Source organism: Chenopodium album, chromosome 12, assembly GCF_948465745.1.
Source record: "Chenopodium album chromosome 12, dcCheAlbu1.1, whole genome shotgun sequence".
NCBI classification, from domain to species: Eukaryota; Viridiplantae; Streptophyta; class Magnoliopsida; order Caryophyllales; family Amaranthaceae; genus Chenopodium; species Chenopodium album.
Window position 1 is genome coordinate 10,547,736 of NC_137845.1, and position 14,439 is coordinate 10,562,174.

Below are 14,439 nucleotides of genomic sequence, written 5' to 3' on the forward strand. Positions count from 1 at the left end.
TTCTAGCTCCAAGTTCCGCCACTGCTCATAGTAATATGTGTTTATAGGTGAAACTAGCTAAAGCCTCGTGCAATGCCGAGTTTTATTAAATTTTACTAAAATTGCGTTATCAAAATAAGACCCAATGCATTCTAAGGCCCAAATCATTTCAGACCTAAATTTCAAATCCCGTCTTCCGTTATTTTTAAAGTTGAACCGTTTTATTTGAAGTGGTCAGCCGCACCAGAAAGGTGCCGATTTATTTATTTTATACTTAAACATAATTTGAAATTCGTGTAGACCACGCATTCCATTATCAAATATTCAAATGCCAATAGTGTTCATATCATACATCGATAGTGATTTTGTAACAAAAAGAAACTCTCCTAAAAAACACTATGTAAGTCAAATGACAAATACCTAAAACTCAGAATGACAAAGTATCATCTGACGTGCAAATGGCTTCCAAACTTATGCACGCCCTTCAATATTCAGGCTATGGCGGTGGAGCTGATTCCTTGAAGGTATTTTTTTTTGAAAAAAAATAAATTAATTGTTATCTAAATTTCAATTTTCCATCGAATTTGATTGAATTTTTTTTGAATTTTTTTTTTTTTGTTGGTATTAATTGGGTATTTTTTAAAATTTTGTATATGTATTTCTTGTAATGCAATGGCAATTGAAAAGGTAAGTTTGGAGATGATAGTATATAGATAGCCAAGTTGTTAATTTTATATATAAAATGAATATATTAGAGAAATTAAGGTGGATTAACAAATGGGGTTTTGTTTTGCTTTATTTATATATTTGTAGTTATATGATTATTTGACTGTTTGATGGACTTGATATTTGAAGAGGATCTATAAGTTCATTTGCTTTAGGAATTAAAAGATAGATCAAATTAGGAATATAATTGATTGAAAGGGTTGAAGAAACTAAATTTTGGGCCCAAAAGTTGCAAAAATCATCTAATTTACCAACTACTGTTGTATTAACTATGAAGATTAGGATTTAAGAGATTCTCTACAAGAGTCAATTGATTAGGGGTGGGTAATGGGTAACACTTTGTTAACAGCTAACAGTTACTCTCATACTTCCTCCGTTCTTTATTACTTGACCCACTTTTACACTATTCACCGTCCCTTCTTTGACCGTATTTTGTGAATAATATATAAGGAAGAACATATTCACATGAGATCTTTTTGAATCTGTCTCAATAAGTACTATCATGATATATAACTTTTATGGTTTTTAATTGTGGAGAATTAAAGTTATTGATCGTTAAAGGTTTGCATTGACAAGCTTGATAAAAGAAACAAGTAAAAAAGTACAAAGGAAGTATATAGCTATATTTTGCTGAACACACATATAAAGATAAATTTTGATAGATCAATAGAATTTATTCGAGGTTTTATGGCAACTAATTAAACTGTTAAGATAGTGCTGAAATAAATGTGATTTAGTTCATCATCTGGATTAAGTCCATATCTTATATGTCCTGGTTGTCTGTCCTCTGTCCCCGTCCTTTGGAATTGAAAGTTTTGCTTTTTTTGGTTGGAAATTTCGGCCTTACTTTTCCGTTTCATTTTATGTTTCATATGTTTTTGTTGAACTTTAGGTCTGCCTATCCAAAGTGTACATATCGTACTACGTCTGCCTATCCAAAGTGTACATATCGTACTACGTGAATCAGTTAGGGGAAAAAAAAAAGGAGAGTATAATGTTATTTACTTTTGAACTTTTGTTCATAGTAACTAATCTATTGGTATATGCAGTGTGCTTAAAATTATGATGTATTTATTGAGTAGGTAAGCAGGTGAATAATTCTTGAACCAAAATGTTATCTTGATGTCTTCTCATTAGTTTTGTTTATGTTGCAGCATGTTGAGGTTGCTGTTCCTGATCCAAAAGCTGATGAGGTATTGCTCAAGATTGAGGCAGTAACTCTAAATCCGATTGATTGGAAGATACAGGCAGGTGCTCTACGGCCCTTTTTACCCCGCAAGTTCCCCACAATACCTGGTATGTGTAATAGACTAACCTAAGGAGGGGTAGTATGCGTATTCTAGTAATATTATTTTACTAGGTTAATAGTCCTTACTCCTTAGTAAATAGAGAGAGAGGGAAAGAAAATGGTAGGCAGAAATTTGTATTGGGAAACCTAGCGAGTTATGGCCTCGAGCCATATTTAGAGAGTGATAGACTCAAACTATTTTGAGAATGATAGCCTAAAGCTATTAACCTATCTTTTGTAAACCTTTTGCCATTGTCAGTCAATATTGCACTAGTGGTAATCAGTGTAAACTCCTTTTTCCTGTGAGAAGACTGTAGATGGTGAATTGTGTTGGAACTTCGAAATCTCAAATGTTTGAAGCAGATCAATGCTATTTTATTAGGATGCAGATAATGGTGTTGTATTATACCAGTGTGTTATATCATATATGCTGGAGAATTAACTCTCTTTATATTATTGTATGAAGTTGTTATATTGACATTTTAATTTATTACTGGGTGTACATCATGTTCAAAATTGTTCTTACCATTTTTATTCTTCTGGAAGGGATGTGGCTGCGAAATTTTTCCTTAAAATGTTCTCAATGTGTAGCTTGTTAAATTAATGTTTCTGATTCTAGCTGGTCAATTCTTTGCATGGAAGATGATTTATCTTGCCTATTTTTTTATAGCTAAAGGCCGCCTTTTGTGTTGGTTCAGGAACTGATGTTGCTGGGGAGGTAGTTCAGGCTGGATCTGCTGTAGAGAGATTCAAAACTGGTGACAAGGTCGTGGCCATTCTTAGCCATGCTGTAAGTTGCTTGCTTCCCCGGTCTAATTCTTTTAATCAGAATAGATTTGTTGAACTCAGTATGAGTGAGGGGCATGCCGCACCTGTTCTTTTGATTATAGAGGCTCTATCTCGTCAAACCAATAAGTGTGAGCTTTGTGTGGGAGAATCAAAGTTGTGACAGATTAATATGTTGACTGACAGACTGGAGGTGCACTGGCTGAATACGCCGTGGCAAAGGAGAACCTGACTGTTACCAGACCACCAGAAGTATCAGCACCTGACGGTGCAGCCTTACCTGTTGCTGCCCTTACTGCTCACCAAGCTCTCATCCAGTCTGCAAACATCAAGCTTGATGGAAGTGGTGAAAGAAAGAACATATTGATCACAGCTGCATCAGGGGGTGTGGGCCACTATGCAGTCCAACTGGCAAAGATGGGAAACATGCATGTAACGGCAACATGTGGAGCTCGCAACCTAGACTTTGTCAAGGGCTTAGGGGCAGATGAGGTTCTTGACTACAAAACTCCGGAAGGGATGTCCTTAAATAGTCCGTCAGGAAAGAAATATGACTATGTGATCCATGGTGCAAGCGGAATCCCTTGGTCCACCTTCGAACCCAATTTGAGTGCAACAGGCAAGGTGATAGATTTAACTTTCACCCGAAGTGCAATGATCACTTCTGCTTTGAAGAAGCTGACATTCTCTAAGAAGCAGCTGGTTCCTCTGCTTTTGGTTCCAAAGACAGAAAACTTTGATTATGTGGTGAATTTGGTGAAAGAAGGAAAGCTTAAAACAGTTATAGACTCGAAACATCCCTTGAAGAACGCTGAAGAATCTTGGAGTAGGATAATGAGCGGTCATGCTACAGGAAAGGTTGTCATAGAGCCTTGAACAGATTATATTGATGCAGACACTGCAAATTGGTTGACGGTAATAAACATTCAAGTTCATAATTATACAGTGTTTGTAAATATTAAAGGTATACATCCTAAATGGAAAAGTTATTAGGTGCTGGCATGTAATATTTTCGGCATCAACCAATTTCTTGATTATAAACATGTAAAACATAATCTTGTAAAGTTACTCTCTTTATGTGTGATTAGAGGCAAGGAGGGTGTGTTAGTTGTTAAACATAATCCACTCCCGTAGTACTTATCGTTTGTGTTTCTTACTTTCTTGTTAACCTCACTAGTAGTTTATAGGTGAAATTCATTTCTTGTAACATGAAGTTATCAATCATGGAAATAATAGGATCAATTTTAGTCCTTTTATCTTCAACTTGGTGGTTTTGAGCTCAATCTTAAATAAAGATCTTCTTGGTTTGCTGGTTAGGATAAATGAGTTTTGGAGGGGAATCAGGGATTTGATTCCCATGACCTCAAAATTATTGAGTTACCCTTTGCCACCAACCGTTGTACCCCATGTGTCTTATTTTTTGCACAGAAAACTACTTCGTATGAGTCAATAAACACGAGTGCATATAGGCGCATAGCTCCTATACATGTACAAGACACATAGGAGGGCAAAAATGTAAATTTGATAACCTTTTGGAAAAAACTTACTCTACGGTGGTACATTATAATGTATCATGATGTACTATTATGCAGGTATAATATACAATTAAAGTATAAATTGTCTGAATAGTACATTTTGTGTACTATTATGCATGTAGTGGTACTTTTTATAAACATATAGGTTGAATATTTTCCTCCAAAACACTTACCACCTGTCACCTATTGTACATGTAAAGGTACATTTTTATCCTATATGTTTGCTAAATCAATAGGAGTTATGCGCTAAGGGTTAACCCAATAAACACCTCCAAAAGACCAAAATATTCACTCTTAAGACCGAAATCCTGAGTACTTTGTTTTTTCATTCTCGTTCTAGATATATAATGTAATTAAGTGTATAGTTGCTATTTGTTTGGGATGCATATAGAAGGACTAATTAGTAAATTCACCACTGTTTTGTTTTGTAGCTGCTATTTACATACCATGTAAATAGTAGCTATGGGCCAATACTTGACCATATATTAACATATCTTCGCTACTCTCTCATTCTAAAGTATATTGGTTTATAACTTGTCTCTTTATTTTACTTAATTTTCTTACACAAAATTACACCTAATTTTCTATTTCTCAAATTCGCTTATACAATCAACGATTAGTGAAGAATCTATAGGTAAGTATTTTTTTTTAAAATTACTTTATCGTATCTTGTCACATTTCATCATGAAACCGACCCCCACTTATGGGATTAAGACTTTGATTAATTGATTGATTGAACATATCTTGTCTATAAATTTAGTTAACATAGTTTTTAATACAACTTGCTGAAATTTTTTATGATAATATATTTTGCTATATTTTTAAATTATTGAGATAATTGGTCTTAAAAGTGCCCGTGAAAATGTCAGGATTTTATTTTTTGTAATTTACCGTGCAATGTGACAATTGAAATTAATATTTATGAAGTATCATTTTACCAAAATTTAAATTATGATAAAAGGGCCGAACTATAAAAATTGCATAGGGTCAGCTTCAATAGTTTTTCATAAAACGATCATAACTTTCTCGTTTTCATATCGAATGTGAGCATATAACTCATCATTGGAAAGCTCTTGAAACAAGCTATCACCTCCAACCTCCAACTTGGATCATTTCAAAATCATTTCTAGATTGAGAGATATGTGTGTTTGAAATGGATCCTTTATTATTTCACTAGATTTCAACAATCACCAATAACAATTTCACTAATTTATTTTATATATAGTTAGGGGTGAGCAAAAATTCCGAATATCCGGATTTGGAACTGGAACCAGTTAGAAACCGACGGGTCTAGAAATGGAATTGGACCATGTGGTTCCAATAATGGATAATAAATTAAGGTGGATAATAAATTAAGGAACCGATTTCAATTCCAGTTCTTGATTTTTTGGACCCGGAACTGGTTGGGTACCCGATTACCCAACATATCTTACACTAAATAAGTTTTTAAAAATAAAATAATGTTAAATGTATCTAGTTAGTAAATTAAAAAAATATTTTTAATACCTTACATAAATAAAATAGCTTAATCCATATTTTTTTTTTTTGACGACAAGCAGCTTAATCCATATGTAAATACAAGTGTTAGACGCTAAAAATGAAAATAGACTAAAAAAAATTATAATTTATATTATATTTTAACGATTATATACATAAGTGGGTATCCGGAACCGGTACCTGGTGGTTCCAATTCCAAGTCCTAAATTTTTAGACCCGATTGAACCAATTCCAATTCTAGTTTCGAATTTTAAGACCCAATACCAACCAATTCTGAATTCGGATCTTAAAATTTTGACCGTGCACCCGATATACTAACCCCTAATAATTATTACCGAAATTTGCTCTCCATTCGGAGTACCACCCCTAAAACTTTAATCGACAAGGTGGTAACATCCACGATTTTGTACAAATGTGGCCATCCTGCAGACCACGCATTCCTTGTCAAATGCGAATAATGTGAATATGTGATCATATTCATCGGCGAAAAGAAACTCTCCCAAAAAATAAACCAAATACCGAAGAACTAAGAAGACTGAGACGTGAAAGAGAGAGTATCATCTGACATCTGACGCTCAAATGGCTTCCAAACTTATGCACGCGCTTCAATATTCTGGCTATGGCGGTGGAGCTGATGCCTTGAAGGTCCCTTTTAATTTTAATTTTAATTTCCATCGAATTTGATTGTTTTTTTGTTGGTATTAATTGGGTATTTTTTAAATTTTGTATATGTATTTCTGGCAATGCATGGCAATTGAAATTTTGGAATGGTAGTATATTGTATACAGAGTAATACCCAAGTTGTTGATTTTATATTTCGTATATAAAATGAATAAATTAGAGAAATTAAGGTAGATTAACAAATTGGGTTTTGTTTTCTTTTTATATATTTTTAGTTGTGTAATAATTTAAATGTTTGATGGACTTGAAAGTTGATTAGGATGTGTAAGTTCAATTGCTTTTGGAATTGAAAAATAGAGGAAGTAATATAATTGATTGAAAAGGTTGAAGATTTCTGTATATACTGAGTAGTATATTCCATTAGGTTATGGCCAGGACCTAGGAGCATCTACTAGTCTATTATAAACTAAATTTTGGGCCCAAATGTTGATAAAATAATGCATCTAATTTACCAACTACAATATGAAGTTTTCAATTTGAAGATTAGTGATTCTCTCTTCTAGAGTTAATTGATTAAGGGTAATTGGTAACGCTTCGTAGGATTTTAAGTTTTGAACTTTATCATGATCATCCCACAACATCACCTTATTAATTATACACTTAAGTCATAACTTGCTAATCCCGGCATTGGAAGGATGCACACCGAGTGGTTTGGTTGTTGCTGTTTGAAGATACAGAATTTGGGAGTTGTGAAATTTATTACATGAACAATGTTGTATTTTAATTTTATGTTTTGCTCATACTAAGATATCTGTAGGTAACCTTGAGATCACTGGAACTAAATTTAGATAAATCAGTATACTTTTATTCGAGGTTCTATGGTCATTGATTAAATTGTTACGATAGTGCTGAAACGCATGTGAATTAGTTCATCTTTTGGATCTAGTCCATTTCGTATACATGCTGTTTGTCTGTCCTCTGTGCTCTGTCCCCCATCCTTTGGATTTGAAAGTCTTGCTTTTATTGGTTGGAAATTTCGACCTTCCTTTCCCATTTTATTTGATATTTCATATGTTTTTTTGTTGAACCTTAGCTCTGCTTATTTAACTGTACATATCTTACTAAGTGAGCTGACGTTTGTAATCCGCTAGAAGAAATAAAAAAAAAAGAAAATAAAAAAGGAGAGTATAATGGTATTTACATTCGAACTTTTGTTCAGTCCCTAATTAATTGATATATACCATGTGTTTAAAACTATGATGCATTCATTCCATAGGTAAAAGTAACTTAAACAAGAAACAGGTGAATAATTCTTGAACCAAAATGTTATCTTCATGTGTTCTCATTACTCTGCTTATTTAACTGTACATATCTTACTAAGTGAGCTGACGTTTGTAATCCGCTAGAAGAAATTAAAAAAAAAAGAAAATAAAAAAGGAGAGTATAATGTTATTTACATTCGAACTTTTGTTCAGAGTCCCTAATTAATTGATATATACCATGTGTTTAAAACTATGATGCATTCATTCCATAGGTAAAAGTAACTTAAACAAGAAACAGGTGAATAATTCTTGAACCAAAATGTTATCTTCATGTGTTCTCATTAGTTTTGTTTATGTTGCAGCATGTTAAGGTTGGTGTTCCTGATCCAAAGGCTGATGAGATATTGGTTAAGATTGAGGCAGCAACTCTGAATCCAATTGATTGGAAGATACAGACGGGTGTTCTACGGCCCTTCTTACCCCGCAAGTTCCCCACAATACCTGGTATGCCATACACTCATACTGGCAAAGTGGCAATACTGCTGTAGTTTTATTTACACTCTTGGCTCAAGTCTTAACTATTGTAACTAATACTGTATACTCTTCAAGCAGCTTGATAGTCATCTTCTGTGTTATGTCAACTGTGTGAATGTGTGATTTTAGGATGTACTTAGCTTTTCTTGTTGAGCATGAGGTTTGGGGTGGGTGGATGGCACTGCACCTATGAATCCCAATATTGTGGGTCCATTTAACACTCATCTCGTGCAGGAGTTTATCCCCCTATCCCCTCCTGCTGATGGATAACCATCAAAAGTTTAGTTCTTGGTTTTCACTTGACATATTTGAGTAGTTTTGTTTATCCACCCTCTGCCCTCTTTCGTGTGAGAAGACTGTGGATGGTGGTAATCTGTGGCAGAAGTTAAACCTCTCTGTGGTGAACTGTGTTGGAACTTGGAAATCTCACTATTTGATTAATGTAGGATGCAGATAATGCTGTTGTATTATACCAGTGTGTTATATCATATATGCTCAAGAATTAACTCCCTATATTTTTGTATTAAGCTATTATATTGGCATTTAAATTCATTACAGGGTGTAGAACTGCACATCAAGTTCAGAATTGTTATTACCATTTTTATTCTTCTGGAAGGGCTGTGGCTGTGACCATTTTCCTTAAAATGTGTAATGTTCTCAATTAATGTAAAATCTTAAGAAGGCATTGTACAAATGGTTGCTTGTTAAATTAATAATTTTGATTCTATCTAGGCAATTCTTTGCATGGAAGATGATTATATTTTGCATCATACCTATGTAGCTAAAAATCTTTTTGTGTTGGTTCAGGAACTGATGTTGCTGGGGAGGTAGTCCAGGCTGGATCTTCTGTAAAGAGGTTCAAAACTGGTGACAAGGTTGTGGCCATTCTTAGCCATGCTGTAAGTTGCTTGCTTCCCAAATCTAATTCTTTTAGTAGATATTTTTTTAACTGTGTATGAGTGAGGGGTATGCCGCACCTGCTATTTTGATCACAGAGGCCCTATCTCATGAAACCAATAAGTGAGTTTTCTGTGGGGAAAACCAAAATTGTGACTGATTAATGTTATGATTGACAGACTGGGGGGGCACTGGCTGAATACGCTGTGGCAAAGGAGAACCTGACAGTTTCCAGACCACCAGAAGTATCAGCACCTGATGGTGCAGCCCTACCTGTTGCTGCCCTTACTGCTCACCAAGCTCTCACCCAGTCTGCAAACATCAAGCTTGATGGAAGTGGTGAAAGAAAGAACATATTGATCACCGCTGCATCAGGGGGTGTAGGCCACTATGCAGTCCAACTGGCAAAGATGGGAAACACACATGTTACAGCTACATGTGGAGCTCGCAACCTAGACTTTGTCAAGGGCTTAGGGGCCGATGAGGTTCTCGACTACAAGACCCCGGAAGGGGCGTCCTTAAATAGTCCATCAGGAAAGAAATATGACTATGTGATCCATGGTGCGAGCGGAATCCCTTGGTCCACCTTTGAACCCAATTTGAGTGCAACTGGTAAGGTAATAGATTTGACTCCCACTCCAAGTGCAATGATGACTTTTGCTTTGAAGAAGCTGACATTCTCAAAGAAGCAGCTGGTTCCCCTGCTTTTGATTCCAAAAACAGAAAACTTTGATTATGTGGTGAATTTGGTGAAGGAAGGAAAGCTTAAAACAGTCATAGACTCAAAACATCCCTTGAAGAAAGCTGAAGAAGCTTGGAGTAGGATAATGAGTGGTCATGCTACTGGGAAGATTATCATAGAGCCTTGAATAGAATTTATTGATGCAGACAATATAGCTTGACTGTAATAAACATGTAAGTTTATAATGGTATATTTTTTTATTTATACTCCGTAATTTGTTTATAAACATAAAAGTTATACGGAATACTTCCTAATGGAGAAGAAGTTAGGTTTTGGGTGTATACTATTTTTGTCAACTTATTTCTTGGTTATAAACTTGTATACTGTAATCCTGTATGATTAACCTCTTTTTGAGTTTGATGAGAGTCTGAGCGGCAAGGAGGCAAAAACAAGTATATGGTGTATGGTGGTTGTATCCATGCCATGGGATGTTGAGATGGTCTCAATATGAGGTTGCCGACGAAGTTTCCTCAGATTTTGTTATGCTTTACAGCAAATTCAAAGGAAGAGAAGCTCAGCAGTGTAGACATTTCAAACAGGCTTCCGCCCATCTCAAGTACGTCCGATCACTTTTCTTTGATTTTTCAAGATTAAAAGACAACTCCTAGAACTCTTTAAAAAAACACTCTGTTTTAATAAATAAAACACTCATGAAAATTAATTAGAAAAAAATAACAAAAATCAAAGTGAATAATGCGAATAATGCTTCAAGTCATTTGAAGTACTCCGTAAAAGAAAAAACCCGGAGAAAGTACTATAATCAAGATTCATGCATCTCCATCAAAAACCTTGCTATGGCTCCTTCAATGGTGCACCATAGAAATCTGAACTCAGGGTTACTCTTTTGATGGTTTGTCTGTTCTGCCAAACACGTCAACTTCTCCTTCATGTCTTTATCTCCCAGCGTAACTTCAAAATCTTCTATGTTATGCCACCAATATTTATTGTGCAGCTCACAACAAGATTCATTTCGAGGTTTCGTGTCTGCTAATTTTCCACACAAGTACTGAAAACCAAAAACAGAAACACATGAATATATAGTTGATAGTTATAACAAGTTCTCAACTATTTCAGAAACTACTTAATCCGTTTAGACAGTTGAATACACTTGGATAGGAATGAATCGGCATACCTTGAGAACATTATAACAGTAATAACTTCGTAAAGTCCAGGTATTTGGATAGGTAGCCCAAAAGAGACCATCCACAAAAGCTGCTAGATGGCCTTTATCTGCCATTTTATCATTTGCAATATCCAGTTCTAGGTGGACATGTTTAAGTTGGGAAATCGGAGTTGCTTCAAATTCATCTAGAACAAATTTAACCTTGCAAAAGAAAACATACAGTACAATGAATAATGTTTTTCTAACACATATTTTGCAAAAGCTCAGAAAAACAAAGATTGTTGCACATATTATCTTTAGGCAAATCCTAAGAGAGAGCCAAATACTCTTGTGTCCTCCTATCTGTTCAATGAACTTCTTTAAGCTGATGAACCACGACGTGTCAAGATCACTATACAAATAAATATCGAATCTATACCTCAAGGCAGTCGGAAGGTTAACAGAAATAACCTTTGGAAAGTTATTACCATGGACATAATATTGAAAATTCCTTAGTTTTGGACAGTTGATATAAACCTCCTCTGAAACAGTACCATAAAACATGAAATACCTCAGGTTTGGACAGTCTACATAAAGCTTCTGAAGAACTGATTTATTATTAAATATATGTAACTCCTTAGATGATAATTAGTAGTAACTTTTAACCAATCTACACCTTCAAAACTTGAATGACTGATACGTGCTTTCTCAATAAGTGGAAAAGCTGTTGTAAAGTCTTCAAACAGACTAGGCGCAGTTACAGGGCATTCATACAGGTCGAGTTCCCTGATATTACGACAAGCAGCTGGACTTGTCACCCATCTGTGTCCATAACTTTCATAATGAAAATTCTCTAGGTTAGTTTCTGTAGTGTCAACATTATTGAGCAAACCAATTTTGCTTGTAGCTATGGAAACCTTCTTTATCTTAGGAAACTTCGACAGCTTAAGGGCTTCAAACCAAAACGTGCAATCATCAAAATCTATCGACTCAATCCCTGGACAACAACCTCCCAAAGTGCTTAATGATTCTTCACTAAACATAACTTGTTCTAGCCACAGTTGTCGCAGGGATGAAAACGTGCCTGCAGCTGTCGCAGGGAACTTGCACCATCGAATAGTAAGAGATTCGAGCCAGTTTGAAGCTAGTACAGTCGGGTAGGGAAATTCATAACATACATCTTCCAACGTCTTTCCCCACTCTGTAAACACCTTAGACTTAATTGTTTGCACGGTAACACACAATTCTTCAACCTTAGTTTTTCCAACCTGACCCATCAACTCATCTACAATAGAAAACTGGTCGTTAAATACAGCCACATCTAATGATAGTCTTAGTACTGGTGACTTTTGTTGGCTTATTCTTCCTAAGTTATGTACCACAAAATCCACGAATTTGTCCCTTATTTCATACACATCGGGCTCTTGCCCGAATGCATCAGCAGAAAGTAGTAACTGTAAGGCAAAAGAGTTGTGATCATAACTCAAACATGTGTAAATGTTGTAAGAAGTGCATACTCTCTTCCACTCCTTTGACAAAGTACATGTTCGAGCTGTGTCTTTAATGGGAATAAATGATAGAATGTGGTGGAGGAAGTGTTCCGGCAACTGCGAAATCCGATCATCTGCATCTACACATCCACTCTTTCTGGGATTATCCATTGTTCTCACCATATCTGTGTAATTTTTAGAAGAAATTAGGATCATGCTATATATAACAACAACAACAAAACAAAAAAAAAAAAACACATGAAAGCTACCAACGAGGCCTTGGCCTAATAGTTAATACTAAGGGTATGTGTACAATATATAGATCACAGGTTCAAATCCTCCATGTAATTTGTAATGCCCTATTGATTCATTCACACCAAGGAAAAAAAAAAAAACCATTTAAAGTATAATGCGAGTATTAATGTTTATTTGTTTTTCTTTGGTGTGAATCAGTAGGGCTTTATAAATTACAATCGCAAAGTATAATTCAACCAAAAACTATATTTGACTCAACACTTCAAGATACTTTGAAACAAGAATATGGTATATGCATCTCTAAGATCACTAAAACACTAAAATAAATGTAAATAACACTGTTTGATGTATGAATATGGAGTAACAATTTATTTTCAACATATACTCGTATAATTTTTAAAATCTTAAATGCTTAGAGGTAAAGGAAGGGTTACATAAATCAGAATTGAATAATAGTAAAAGAGAGAGAGAGAAAAAAAAAAAAAAAAAAAAAAAAAAAAAAAACCGTAATAAGGATCGTTAATAAAATTACCTAGAAAATTGAAATTGAAATTTTCTGCTGTAGTGCATTGAACGAGTGAGTAAATTGAGAATTACGAAATACGGAGTATTAGTTTTGTTTCCTCCGTTACTCCGTATATAATTGAACACTTGATTACTTATATTGTTATACAGCCAATCCTAGATTTTTTTTTTTTTTTTTTTTTTTGAATGTAATTGCTATTGATTTTTATTTTGATTGATGAGTATAATCAATAGGGATGTTTCTACTATGGTCATACTTAAAATGACCACCACTATACTTAAATGGGATTGGCTGATTTTTCTTTTTTTAAAAAAAGTTGGTCAAACTTCTTTTTAATTTTTTCTATTTTTAATTCTTTTTCTATTTTATGAAGATTATTTTTTGATTTTCCTAAATTCTTTTTATTTTTTTCGAAATTATTTTATTTAAATCAGTTTTTCATAAAATCCAGAAATAAGAAAAACTAAAAAAATAAAAAATAAAAATTGTTCTTCAGTTTCGTTGTTCTTCAAGCTTTTAATGTTTATTTCTCCAAAAAAAAAAAAAAAGAAAAAGAAAAGCTAGGAAATCTCACAATTTTGACAAATCCGAATCACGCATATGGACGGTTTAAAATCCGAATATGGGTTAATTTTGCATTAAATTTCGCATATGATTTCAATATTAACGATCCTAGATTAGGGTTGTATTTAGCAATCATGATTTAATTTAATTGCTAATAAGAAATAGAAATAATAATAATAAAATTGCTTCCATAATCCAATTTTAGCCAATCCAACTTTCAAGGATAATTTGCTTTTATTGATCTCTAACTTGTTGTTTGTTGGTAATTGATTTAGTAGTAACTAGGGGCCTATTCTCTTCATCTTATTTTCATTTCACTTCAGTTCACTTCCTAATTTCTTTTTCTCATAAAATATTGAATTCAGTTCACTTCAATTCAGCTCAGTTAGAACATACCCTATGTTAGTCCCGCGCAATGCACGATTTAAACAATTAACTAGTGTGTGGCCCGAGCGATGCTTTATGTCATTACTATAATTATCATATTGTAATATTTAAATTTTTTGTATACACAATGCATCATAAATATTAATTATCAAACAATAGAATAACTAATGGAAAAAAAATAGGAAAATTTAATTCTAATAATCCGACCTTTGAGTGGTCTTTTTTTATTAATCCGACCTTTCGATTAT

At 34.1% G+C, this 14,439-nt stretch overlaps 4 protein-coding genes across 4 annotated transcripts; 2 read left to right on the forward strand and 2 right to left on the reverse strand.

The window, feature by feature from the left end:
• The first annotated feature begins 344 nt into the window (after positions 1–344).
• On the forward strand, positions 345–3,995 carry LOC145571939 (quinone-oxidoreductase homolog, chloroplastic-like). The gene is made up of 4 exons (XM_081630956.1): positions 345–503; positions 1,860–2,001; positions 2,692–2,783; positions 2,966–3,995. The coding sequence occupies exons 1-4, from the start codon at positions 438–440 to the stop codon at positions 3,653–3,655; spliced, it is 990 nt and encodes a 329-aa protein (XP_081487082.1). The 5' UTR covers positions 345–437; the 3' UTR covers positions 3,656–3,995.
• A 2,210-nt stretch (positions 3,996–6,205) lies between these two features.
• On the forward strand, positions 6,206–10,148 carry LOC145570307 (quinone-oxidoreductase homolog, chloroplastic). Its single transcript, XM_081629343.1, has 4 exons — positions 6,206–6,456; positions 8,057–8,198; positions 9,036–9,127; positions 9,305–10,148. Exons 1-4 carry the CDS (start codon positions 6,391–6,393, stop codon positions 9,992–9,994), a joined length of 990 nt encoding a protein of 329 aa, XP_081485469.1. The 5' UTR covers positions 6,206–6,390; the 3' UTR covers positions 9,995–10,148.
• Positions 10,149–10,486: 338 nt separating this feature from the next.
• LOC145571940 (uncharacterized) lies at positions 10,487–11,230 on the reverse strand. The gene is made up of 2 exons (XM_081630957.1): positions 11,000–11,230; positions 10,487–10,873 (listed from the first exon to the last, which is right to left on the reverse strand). Exons 1-2 carry the CDS (start codon positions 11,102–11,104, stop codon positions 10,628–10,630), a joined length of 351 nt encoding a protein of 116 aa, XP_081487083.1. The 5' UTR covers positions 11,105–11,230; the 3' UTR covers positions 10,487–10,627.
• Positions 11,231–11,336: 106 nt separating this feature from the next.
• On the reverse strand, positions 11,337–13,399 carry LOC145571941 (F-box protein At3g59000-like). The gene is made up of 2 exons (XM_081630958.1): positions 13,247–13,399; positions 11,337–12,644 (listed from the first exon to the last, which is right to left on the reverse strand). Exon 2 carries the CDS (start codon positions 12,640–12,642, stop codon positions 11,557–11,559), a length of 1,086 nt encoding a protein of 361 aa, XP_081487084.1. The 5' UTR covers positions 12,643–12,644; positions 13,247–13,399; the 3' UTR covers positions 11,337–11,556.
• Between the last annotated feature and the right edge of the window lie 1,040 nt (positions 13,400–14,439).

Coding starts and splice junctions, on each gene's coding strand:
- LOC145571939 (XM_081630956.1), top strand. CDS start 438: ATGGCTTCCAAACTTATGCACGCCCTTCAATATTCAGGCTATGGCGGT. Junction 2,002..2,691: donor CAAGTTCCCCACAATACCTG/GTATGTGTAATA, acceptor GTGTTGGTTCAG/GAACTGATGTTGCTGGGGAG. Junction 2,784..2,965: donor TGGCCATTCTTAGCCATGCT/GTAAGTTGCTTG, acceptor GTTGACTGACAG/ACTGGAGGTGCACTGGCTGA.
- LOC145570307 (XM_081629343.1), top strand. CDS start 6,391: ATGGCTTCCAAACTTATGCACGCGCTTCAATATTCTGGCTATGGCGGT. Junction 6,457..8,056: donor GTGGAGCTGATGCCTTGAAG/GTCCCTTTTAAT, acceptor TTTATGTTGCAG/CATGTTAAGGTTGGTGTTCC. Junction 8,199..9,035: donor CAAGTTCCCCACAATACCTG/GTATGCCATACA, acceptor GTGTTGGTTCAG/GAACTGATGTTGCTGGGGAG.
- LOC145571940 (XM_081630957.1), bottom strand. CDS start 11,104: ATGGCAGATAAAGGCCATCTAGCAGCTTTTGTGGATGGTCTCTTTTGG. Junction 10,874..10,999: donor ACTGTTATAATGTTCTCAAG/GTATGCCGATTC, acceptor TTTGGTTTTCAG/TACTTGTGTGGAAAATTAGC.
- LOC145571941 (XM_081630958.1), bottom strand. CDS start 12,642: ATGGTGAGAACAATGGATAATCCCAGAAAGAGTGGATGTGTAGATGCA.